Source organism: Acyrthosiphon pisum, chromosome A2, assembly GCF_005508785.2.
Source record: "Acyrthosiphon pisum isolate AL4f chromosome A2, pea_aphid_22Mar2018_4r6ur, whole genome shotgun sequence".
NCBI classification, from domain to species: Eukaryota; Metazoa; Arthropoda; class Insecta; order Hemiptera; family Aphididae; genus Acyrthosiphon; species Acyrthosiphon pisum.
Genome location: NC_042495.1, coordinates 61,981,521 through 61,993,786, shown reverse-complemented (window position 1 = coordinate 61,993,786; position 12,266 = coordinate 61,981,521). Strand labels below are relative to the sequence as shown.

The 12,266-nt window shown below is 26.4% G+C and overlaps 1 protein-coding gene across 2 annotated transcripts; it reads right to left on the bottom strand.

Annotated features, from left to right (window-relative positions):
• Window positions 1–1,909: 1,909 nt before the first annotated feature.
• Window positions 1,910–11,722, bottom strand: LOC100160550. Of its 2 annotated transcripts, XM_008183101.2 has the most exons (5): window positions 11,579–11,676; window positions 11,318–11,364; window positions 3,676–3,783; window positions 3,530–3,586; window positions 1,910–3,363 (listed from the first exon to the last, which is right to left on the bottom strand). In XM_008183101.2, exons 3-5 carry the CDS (start codon window positions 3,763–3,765, stop codon window positions 2,263–2,265), a joined length of 1,248 nt encoding a protein of 415 aa, XP_008181323.1. In that variant the 5' UTR covers window positions 3,766–3,783; window positions 11,318–11,364; window positions 11,579–11,676; the 3' UTR covers window positions 1,910–2,262. The 2 variants fall into 2 exon arrangements, with proteins under 2 accessions (XP_008181323.1, XP_001951165.1); XM_001951130.5 differs by lacking the exon at window positions 11,318–11,364 and having other exon boundaries at window positions 11,579–11,722.
• Window positions 11,723–12,266: the final 544 nt, after the last annotated feature.

Below are 12,266 nucleotides of genomic sequence, written 5' to 3'. Positions count from 1 at the left end.
GACGTCTAAAACGCGGTCGTCACGCAAGATCTTATTCGATAATGACTATTAAATAAATATTAAACTATAACGTAAATTACCAATAATATTATATTCTTTATCCACACTTTCATTATTGTCTACATGTCTGATCATTCTTAACTTAATTACCATTGTTTGTCACTATTGTTATTACTTATATTATCGCTATTACTACTTAACTAATATCATGTTAAAATAGTCAAAAATTATGTTACTAAGTATCCATAGATGTAGATAGCCTTAGGCTAGGAATGTCTTATTATTATAAATAAAAAAAAAAAAAAAAAAAAAAAAAACACTTGAAAATGTAATTAATCATTATAAAAAACTATAAATATATATTTAGATTACGTAGATTTTATTGTAGACTTAATGCTGAATTCAAATTTGTTTTCAGAGTTCTTATCACTTCACTAAATAAATCGGTACGTTGTCAATAGAACACGTCTAAAATCCAAGGTTGCGCGTGTGTTAGACAAAAAAAGAAAATTCCGACTGAAACCGATTTCCCTATTTTGTTGTAATTAAAAATTGAATAACCTTAAATACTAGGAATTTTCACTAAATGTTTATTATTTCAGAACAAAATTTCGACAAAATTCATCAAAATCACGAAAATTTGGATATTACTTTATGGATAAAAAAAATTCTTAATTTGTATATCTGCCTGAGGATTGAAAATTTAAACAAGGTTTCTTATAAGTAATTCATGCAGTAATCGAAAAATATAAACAACATAACGAAGAATAATGAAATTAGTTTATTGGTTGTAATTTAAATATTATGTTATTCGTGGGTACTTGAAATTTTAATTAATTTATATTATTATAATTTATAATATATCCATGACATTTTCAAACATTGCATTTCTAGCAAAAATTAATTTAACCTACTGTTTATTAATTACTTTAATAACAATAATATCTCAAATATATTTAGAAATATAGGATAACAGATCATCGTTTTTCGTTAACAACTATACAATGATACTATTATATTATAATACCTATCATTGAGTTCAAATTTAACTCATCCATTACAATAACTTTCATGACACTTAATATACATCAAAGTTGTATCCACTTGGCCACCTTTTTCTTTATTTATTACACAAATACATATACAATTTTATCAAATGTATTATGTAACTAAGTATTCAAAATATCATCTCGTTTATCTTTTTATAGTTTACTAACTATTTTAGATTCTTAGCGAAGCAAGGAAGCTAGTGGTTTTACAATGATGTTTTTTTTTTATCCTGTAAACAAAATTTCTACCAGAAAGAGTACTTCGATTTCAACATATAGTGTCTTATATTTTAGTAAATTGGATCAAGATGGTTCTAGAGAGGTAATTTTTTGATTTTCTCAATAGTTTTTTAACGCCACGGTAAAAACCACTAAAATTTTTTTCTAACCAATTTTTTTTCCAACGCGTTGTTTATCATTATCATTTATCACCATAGAAACAAATACAATTTAAAATTACCTTATTCACACTAGGTATATTATTATACAATTAATGGTTAACTTATTAATATTACTTTTTACTTATTAATACATATTTATGAATCATACATTTCCTTTCGTCCGTTCAAAATCGTTTTTTATCGAACGCAATCATTGCATTCGAATTGAATACTGTAATAATACTGCACTATCCTGTCCGAGGACCGAAGAGACGATGGACAAACTTCCACCACCGCTGACCTACTTCACCCCGTTGCACTTACTCTTTTTTTTATATCTTAAATAACGATGTGAAAATCTGTAGATTTATACATGGTCGTACGTTGTAGAAAGTACCTACGTTGAATCTATAAAGTACCTACAAGTAAATATTAAATAGAAAAAATACAATCACCATAATCATACATTACCATTAAACATTAGTTAGTAATACCACTATATTGAAATAATCATTTTAAATTATACAATAGTACTCAGTAGTTAATACATTTATTCTTTTAAAATATCAACGTATGTGACATGCGTGTATGAGTTGTTTATTTATTCCAATAAGGTTAACAATGAAAACATGCATAGTATACTATTCGATAATAAGTTACTTTATACCTAAATATATTATAACAGTTTTGTTGGGTATAAAAATAGGATAATAGTTTTTTTCATGATGAAATATGTTTTATCTCAAACAAATGCAGATACTTAAAATAATGATAATATTATAGAATGTGATAAAATAAAATATTATTTTTAATTTTGGATATTATTTTTAGTATTATTTGTACGTATCAGCTCCATTGACCAACTGTGGCTCAAATTGTTGGTTTGTACTTTCGTCACTTGATAAATTTGATTGGGATTTTGCAGGGATATTGTCTACGGTTCTAAACTGAGATTTATTTTGTTGATCTGCAATGTTCTTCATTAGTTCCCTTATTCTTAACATAAGAGATTCATGAGAAGACGAATACCTATTTGTATCAAACGTATCATTTAGATTAAAAGCTGTTGTTGTTTCTTGCGAAGTCGTAGACATTGATTCGTCGTCTTCCTTCTGGTTTTCTTCTGTTGTAATAGAATTCGATTTTTCTTCTGTTCTGATAGAATTAAATTCTATAGAGTTCGATTCGTCTTCAGTCTGGGTTTTTTCTATTGTTATAGAATTTGATTTATCTTCAGTCAGGGGTTCTTCTGTTGTTATAAAACTCGATTCATCTTTAGTCGTGTTTTCTTTAGGCACCATGGGGTGCCATTCGTCTTCGGTCTGGAATTCTTCTGAAGTTATAGGATACAATTCAGCTTCAGTCGGAGTTTCTTGTGTAGTTTTATAATTCAATTCATAATTTTTTGTTGTCGTAATGATTGATTCTTGTTCTGGCGTTTCAGGCAATAGTTTTACTATTTTTATAGTGGGGGATGATACTTTAAAAGTATTTGGATCCGATTCTACTGATTGAGGATCTTCGAAGACAGTATTTGGAATTTTCGAACCAAAGTTCCACACAGAATCCGATGAGTACGGAGATTTGTAAGTAGGGAATCCGTAGTCGAAGACAGATGTCTCTTTGATAGCTACTAGGTTTATGGCAATGCCACTTTCTTGTGTTGATGGCCGTGTTAGATATTTGTTTAACGGTGAACCTAGGTATTTGTAGTCATAGCTATCTTCTTCCGGAAATAAACTAGGGATGTCCTTCGCTGAAATATATTCTGAATCGTAGAGAGAATTCTTTGGCTGATATTGAGTTCTTGGAACCGAATTCACGTCTTGGGTAGACATCTTTACATTCTGATATATCGGTTTGAACGTGTTGATTCTGGAATCCAATCCCTCACTTAAACTATCTAAAACGTTGATTGATGGCTCTATTGGATTCTGTAATGAATTTAACATAAATATTATTTACATTGTAAGACTAATAAATATATTATAGACACATGAATAAAACTCATACAAGTTAAAATACAACTTGTTGCACCTTGAAATTGGTGAAATTAGCATTTTTGCCAAAAGATAAATCGAAGTAGGAAAGAAAACTTACGTAATGATATCCATAGGAATATGGGATCGGAATAGATCTTTGCCGCCTTTCCATCAACTAAAAATAGATAAAAAAAAATATACAAAATCATGATAAACGTACATATTTAATACCTACGCCTGTTTAATTCTGTTCTGTACAGTTACCTGATTAAATGTTTGACTTCTTGGATTGTAGAAAGTTGCATCAACCATTCCGCAAACAATGAACAGGCCCAAAGCAAGAAAAAGATGCATTATCACAAACTAATTTTACTGTGGAAAAAAATAATATTTATTATTATTTATTTAATTGCCTACTAAAAAGTTTCTATATAAAATGCATAGGTAGACCTAATATAGAAAATCTACAGTTGATTAATAAATTGACAGTTAAAAATTTTATTTTTACTAAATTCCAATGATAATTGGAACTTAGAAAATAATACATATTTTCATTTACATACAATATATTAAGAAATCAATATAATTGTTTAATCAAAATGTATGACTTATAATACAAAACAAAGAATAGTTAAATTATTAGTACATTTAGAATTTGAATTGCTTCAATAATCATTTAATAAATTGACCTATAACAGTTTATAAGCTTAAACTTATGTAAAAAAACATAAATTAATTAATATCGAAAGAAAAACAATGACATTTTTAAATTTTCCTTCCTCGCAATGCTCATTTATTACCCAGATATAGTATTACCTATATAAACATTTTTATGATAATAAAGTAATAAAATAAAATTAAAAACAAAATATTTTAATCAACAAACTATATTATTTATGTTTTTCCCTCTGAATGAACTAAAACACTATTAGTATTGTTTGATACTTTTGTATGAACTATAATATGCTCTAATGGATAATTAAATTAGGATTTTTCTAATGCATTTTAATAGTAGATTTGTACATAACAACAAGTTGCAGAGATATTATAAAATTAAATTTTTTATAAATTATTTATTACGATCTACCGTAGGTAGATTGCCTACCTGATAATATACTGCTGCGAATCAGAATTTTTATTCTGGGAAACGGAAAAGTTAAGATACATTTTGAAAACCATACACCGAATATTAAACAACGAATTGTACAAAGTTCGAGTCATATAGAGTTGGTACATTAAACGGGCAACGAAGTGCACGAGATCAGCTAGTTTATTATAAATTTGAAAACTGAATAGTTTTTATGAAAATGCTAATTTAAAAAAATTATAATAATATCCGAGGACTGTTTCTTATCAAACAATTCTTAAATTTTACACAATAAAAAAATAAATATTTACTGCACCAACTATTCTATAAAGTATAAGTTATAACTTATAACTTATAAGGTACCTATTCAATTGTATATGTTTACTAAACAATGTCTAATAAATAAGCAAAGTTGAAATTAATGAATAAAAAAATGAAATATGTATTTACTTATGTAGATATTTAAAAATAAGAAAATATATCTAACTTCTAAATTATAAAAATTAATTTAATATTAAGATATTAAAAATTATGAATATATACATATAATACTAACTGATCCCATGTACTTCGTTCCCCGTTAAATGTACCAACTCTATATGACTCAAAGTTTGTTCAATTCGTTATTTAATATTCGGTGTATGGTGTTCAAAATTAATCTTAACTTTTCCGCTGCCCAGAATAAAAATTCTGATTCGCAGCAGTATATTTTTTATATGAATATATAATTTATTTATTTATTATGAATGTGGTAGATCGCGGACCCCATTTTGTTTGTAGGTACGTAATATTGTATGATTTAACTCTAAAGTACCAAAGATATACCAAGTTTATCGTATTCCACCTATGGCGGACCTAACCGCACTAATATCAGATGAATAAAAAAAACAAATTTAACCATTTTTAAATTAGCCTGTTTTCTTAACAGAGGTCTAATCTACACCCAAACATTCATTTATATAATATACTAGCTGATCTCGTGCACTTCGTTGCCCGTTTAATGTACCAACTCTATATGACTCGAACTTTGTACAATTCATTGTTTAATATTCGGTGTATGGTTTTCAAAATGTATCTTAACTTTTCCGTTTCCCAGAATAAAAATTCTGATTCGCAGCAGTATATTATCAGGTAGGCAATCTACCTACGGTAGATCGCGGACCCCGTGCTGTTTGTACGTAGGTATATGATTTAACTATAAAATATCAAAGTTATACCAAGTTTGTCGTATTCCACCTATGGTAGATTAATATAATCAATTAATACAAAATCCTAACCTAACATAACTACTAATATCAGATGAATAAAAAAAACCAAATTTAACCATTCCTAAATTAGTCTGTCTTCTTCCAGTTACAGCCAAAATATGTACCTTGTATATTTTGTGTTGCATATTCAGTAATAAGAAATTTAAGCTGTTTTGAACAATTGATATTATGTGTCTTACCTATCGTATAAAAAAAAACCAAATTTAACCATTCCTAAATAAGTCAGTCTTCTTCCCAGAGGTTTAATCTACACACAAACATTCATACCAAGCTGAACCCGTGCACTCCGTTGTCCGTAAAAAATTGCAACTTAAATATTATGATTGTTCAACTGTTTTTGGGAGTAACTTGCTGCAATGTTCAATAACTTGATTTGGTGCTAACTTGTACCTGATCTGCCCAAATAACCAATGGAAACCAATAATAAATAAATATTAATTTATGCTGTAGACTGTAGCCAATGGCAACTATTTAAAAAATAAATAAAAATAAAATTTCCAATTTCCATCGCGAACCTCAAGATCCCTGTTTGAGCACCTCTTTAAAATGCAAATTTTGAAAAATCCTTTCTTAGTGCGCCTATACATAGTAATAAGAACATTTACTGAAAATTTCATATCCATAGCTTCAGCAGTTCCGGCTAAGCGATGATGAATCACCCAGGACAAGTCTTTTTATATATAAAGATTGACAAAAAATAATAATACAAATCAACAAACATGCCCGATTAACCAATAGCAACCAATATATAATACATTGTTGCACCACTGTTGTATTTTTTACATCCAGATTTCCTAATTTTCCGGTGGATTTTCCTAAAATTTTCTTTCATAAAAACCATCTCCTGGCAATTACAAACATTAAAAAAATACATTGAGGCAAATCGGACCAGCTGTTCTCGATTGAGGTAACTACATTTTTCACTTTCCATTTTTATATATATAGAATATGAGCTATAGCTTGGGAAGTAGGACGTAGGTAGTATCAAAAGGATATACCTAGGATATATAAATAATGTGCATGCAGTATTAAAAGTGTACAATTAATGTAAATAATAAATAATTAATTAATTAATAAATGTACCTATAATATGTAGAGAAAAATAAATAACTTTATAAAAGAATGTGTGCAAAATAAATGTCAAATTGTGTCAAATTCTGAAAAATCCAATATCATCTCTCTAAATCTGCAATTATCAAAAATACTTATTACATACATTATTAAATGCACTAAAAGTTTAAAACATAAAAAATAAAATTTCGTATTTATAATAGTGATGACTTGAACATTTTAAATTTCCCTCATTTTGAATTTGGAATGCAACTTGATAATACAAAATCATTAATTTTAAGTCCTATAGGATATGTAATTACATTTAAAAAATAAAAAAAGGTGGACAAGTCCGCTGTGCAGCTATACAGTTGTAGTTCTCCAGCGTGTCATTGTGATGAATTTTGTGTCAAATTGTAATTAAATGATCAATCACTGCAAACGAAAAACATTCTGAGCGGACAGAGTGGATACGATGTGTTATCCTATAGCATATACTTGTATAAATAATTAAATAATCAAATTTAACAATAAAAAAAATATAATATAAACGATAATTGAAAATATCACATGGCTATAAATAGCGTAACTTTCCGGTGACTTTTTTTGTTGTTGATAAAGCTAGAAAAACTTTTTGGGAATCTTCTATTAAAATTTCTAATATTAGCTATGAAAATAAAATTATTTATGAATTTCTAACTGAAAAATCATTTACATAATTAGAAAAATGTATGGAGGCTATAATACCACAAAAGAAGTCAAATGAAAAAAGAAAATTTTACCATGAATGTTAAATGCTAATATAAATATTTTGTGAACATTTCAAGTGTCTACGGTTATAAGTTTTTAGTTATAACAAAATAAATAAATAGGTAAATAGATTTATTGTTATTTCAAATAACATAGAATTATTTTAAATATCAAAAATCGATGAATTGGAATTCCTTAATTTATACCGCTGAATATCAAATATCGTTTACATTTTAAATTCAAACGTTCATAAAAAATTAATGTTACGTTTAAGTTATCGGTTTTTAGATTCTGAGCGGAGTGATGAATGTATTGGTTTTATAATAATGTGTTTTTTTTTTAATTTTTCAATTTTAATTTGTGTTTGTCATCTTTTTTTACTAAAAATACTTAGATTTTCTTCAAACAGCACCTTTTCAGATTGGAAAGTGAATCTAGTTGATACTTTTTTTTTATGGTGGGGTTGGTAAAAACTCAAAAGTACTTTCAAGCAAATTTTTCTAGTTAGAAAGTAATAACATTTTTTCTTTTTTAATCTAAGATAGTTATATTAGTTTTTTGTAACATTGGATATTGACTCTATTTCTTATGGAACGATTTTCTTTTTGTTATAATTCAAAAACGAATAACTGTCGTAGCCAGTAGGTACATTAAATTTACACTGCATATTTATTTTATCGATTCCCAAACCTCATAACATTTTCAAAACATTTTGACTATTATGGAGCTGTTGCGGACATTTTCAATTTTTAAAAATTTTTTTTTCTTTATTTGTCAATACAATTTTATTTGTTGTGTCAAAAAGTGTCAACATTTAATTCAAAGCTCCTGATATATTGTTACTACAGCAGTTGAAAAATATTAAAAATACATAGGCACAGTTTTTTTTACAAGCATTTAAATTTAAAATTTAAAATTTAAAAAGGTTGGCAAGTGGGTGTCGCTCTGTTGTACAGTAGGTTACAAATGGGTCACTGACCACTATAATGGATTGTGTTAAATTTTAATTCAATGATATAATATCATTGTATAAGAAAAACGATTCTGAGCGAAGACGTTCAGTAAGCCTATGATATTACTTAGTATATTTGATAATATCATTGTGAATAAAGTATTTTTTATAATATAACCTATTTACGTGGAACTTTGTTTTAAATTTTCAATTCTTAGCTATAAAAGTTGAATATTTTAAAAATTTTAACTACAAAATAAATACTAAATTTTAAATTTGACAAATTTTATCAAAATTCTAACTTTAAATGCTTATAAATAAATATTGTGCCTATGTATTTTTAATAATTTTCCACTACTATTGTAACAATAAATCAGGAGCCTTGTAATAAATGTTTATGTTTCTTTACCAAACAAATTAAATTTTATTGACAATTATAGAAAGAAAAACTAAAAAAAAATAAAAACTGAGAATTTACAGCTCAAAAAGAGTCAAAATATTTTCAAAATTGTATGGTTTATAGAAAATTAAAATATGAACATTTCGTGAAATTTTCATGCATCTACAGTTATTCGTTTTTGAAGTACAACAAAATAACAAAATCACTACATGAGAGATTGAGTGAATTTCCAATTTTGTACAAGTATTGATTTAATGAACTTCAAACGGTCATAAAAATTTAATTTGATTTGCTTGTAGAGATTTTTTTTTTTATAAAGGTAGAAAAACTTATAAATAATATTGTATCATATTTTCTTTCAAATCTTAGATTTATATCTAACTCAAAATAATTTGCACATTTTTGTAATTTTTACGTATTTTGTCAAGATTGGAACTTTGAATACTTACTTATAAAAAAAAAAATGTGAGCATGGATTTTTAATATTATTCTAAGGTCATTATAACAATATATTAGGAGCCTTGTATTAAATTTTCAAGCTTTTTTAGCTAACAAATAAAATTTTATTGATATTCAACGAAAATAAAACTAAAAAAATTTGAAACTGAAACTGCTCCTAAACAGTTCAAAACAAATCAACATGTTTTGAAAAATTTATCGTTTATATAGAAAATGCTAATATAAATAGCCCATGAATATTGCATGTATTGTACAATCCCAATTTTGTATATTAAGAATTTTAAAATTTGACCCCCCCAATACACCAACCAGATTCACTTTCCCATCGAACAAGATACTGTTGAAGGAAATTGTTTTACTGCCACAAACGGTGATGACAGACACAAAAAAAAAAAAAAATAAATATATTTTATAAAAAATTCCTTTTAATAATTATTTAGAAATACTATCGATTTTACTAGTATTTTTCATAACATTTTTATTTTTACGATGATTTTTTTAATTAGTTTTGAACAATGATATTTATTAATATTATAAATATTAATACTTTTCTGATAAGAAACGAGTACCTATTTCTTTGCTCGTTTAAATTGTGAATTCTAGATCTAAAAAATTAAACGTAAATCCTTACAATTTTATGATGATTATAAGATAAGTGAGTACCTATAGTTCAAAGTTACAACTTTCTTGATTAATTTTACAAAAGTTAATAAATATAATAAATACAATTTATATTCCAAAAAAGCTTTTAAATATTTTTGTTTTTTGATATTTTCTGTACATTGGTATAAGACATAGGTAGGTACTGATAGTATTTATAAGTTACTGTACAAAAATGTAGAAAAACGTTTTAAGCATAAATTATGTATATTATACATTTAACATGATAAATGTAATATTTAAATATGTTATAAATTCAAAATATATTTAATTTTAGGTAGGTAGGTACCTACTAAGATAGGAACAAGACAGCAAACTAAAAAACAAAAATGTATACTATAGTATATATATATATATAAATAAATTGTAGTATAAAAAAAGGTGTACCCACAGGAGTGGAACTAGCCCCCAAAGGTTTATGACTGTTTAAGTCATAATATATGATGAGAACTATATAAATCAAGGGCATCCCTCTACTTATTTTGAGCCACTTCGACCACTGTATATAATATAATGTGTTATGTATTATGATTTATGATACAACCTAACCTATGTATTATCATGACTATAATAGTATAATCAATGGTATTATTTATCCCTTTAAGTTTTTGGATCTCAGCTTGTATTGTATTAAAATTGAAAACAGAAACCTTAGTAATCGTTTGAAATTCAACAACATATTTTTCAAGACGATTTTGTTATTAGTTCAGATAGATTTCAATGATTCCATCATAGATAAGTTTTGAAGAAGTATAATTCTTCGTAATAGTATTCATTTTATAAACAAATTTAGTACAAAGCTATTGCAGAAATAATTTAATGACACTATATTAATACTAATAAACTTTAATACAATAAAATTGTTTATAAAAAAATTAATATTTATTTACTTTTATTCAATTGTTTTAATATTAGTTTTTATTATATAATCTATCTATCTATCTTACTATATATAAAAGACGAACAATTTTTGTGAATGACAGTCTGTGTCCTTTATGTGTTTCTAAACCGTTCATCCGATTGCAATTAAATTTTGTACTGAGATAGATTAGATCTTTATGAAGAAGATAGGCTACTCGAAAAAAAGGCAAATAAGAGGTCCAACCCGGAGAAGTTTGCAAACAGGGATTCTGATTTTATTATAAATTTTTGTTTATAAATGGTTGCTATTGGTTTTAATAAGCGATAAGCCTGAGTATTTTAGTACAGAATGTATCGAGTTCGATCCATGGTTTCGGTGGACCAATTTTTTAATATTTTAGAGTAAATTATACACTTACGTAAACACCACGCGGGGTCCGCGATCTTCCGTAGGTAGATTGCCTACCTGAAAATATACTACTAGAATAATCATAAAAAACCTAGAAATAGCAACGCATTGCAGTGTCAGAAAGTACTTAGTAAAACTGTTTTAATTTACTACCTACTTAACAAATTAAATTAAATTTTTTTAAGAACTAGTAATTTGAAAAAAAAATTGTTAGATAAATTACATGAAAAATAATATTAGACTAATAGAATAAAATATAAACTAGACTTACCTGAAAACAAATACTTCAAGACAATTATACGGTTGTTTTGTTGGTTTTATCAAATAGTTCACAACAGGACGGTAGTTTTATATCAACTGATCAATAACCGCAGTAACTTAAACGTTTAAATAGCGCTGAAAATTAATATTTGTGTGATAAAATTGAACTATAATATTATATTGATCTCGATGACCCTTGATCGTCGGATGATTGATGAATTCGTAAAATTACAATCTCGGATTCTTGTACATTATGTTGTATTACAATAATATGACCGTTCAAATGTTCAAATGATAACAAAATATTGTAATATTGAATAATTTAGATGGTACCTAGTATCACATTTGCCATTATATTATAGTTAAACATCCTATTATAATATTATTATACTATATGATTATATTGTATTGTTTTTACGACATTTTATTATACATTATAAAAATACACACGGGTAGATCGGACAATATGCGTCGGAAAGGGAACAAACTACCACGAAATAAATTATCTATAATATTTATTACAAATCGTGAATTCGCGATAACAGCCTCCCTAACTATTATTATATTTTATTATACAAATTATTTTTATGGTTTTTTTTTAGAACTTCAGTTTCACGAATTCGCCATTGTTTTATCTTTTATGCTCTAAGAATAACAAACCAATATTTACAATAATTGTTTTCGCCCATGATATGTTA

What these genes read in the sequence shown, in the direction of transcription:
- LOC100160550 (XM_001951130.5), bottom strand. Translation starts at nt 3,765, where the DNA reads ATGCATCTTTTTCTTGCTTTGGGCCTGTTCATTGTTTGCGGAATGGTT. An exon ending in GAAGTCAAACATTTAATCAG is followed by an intron (nt 3,587 to 3,675) that starts GTAACTGTACAG and finishes ATCTATTTTTAG; the next exon opens with TTGATGGAAAGGCGGCAAAG. An exon ending in ATTCCTATGGATATCATTAC is followed by an intron (nt 3,364 to 3,529) that starts GTAAGTTTTCTT and finishes AATTCATTACAG; the next exon opens with AATCCAATAGAGCCATCAAT.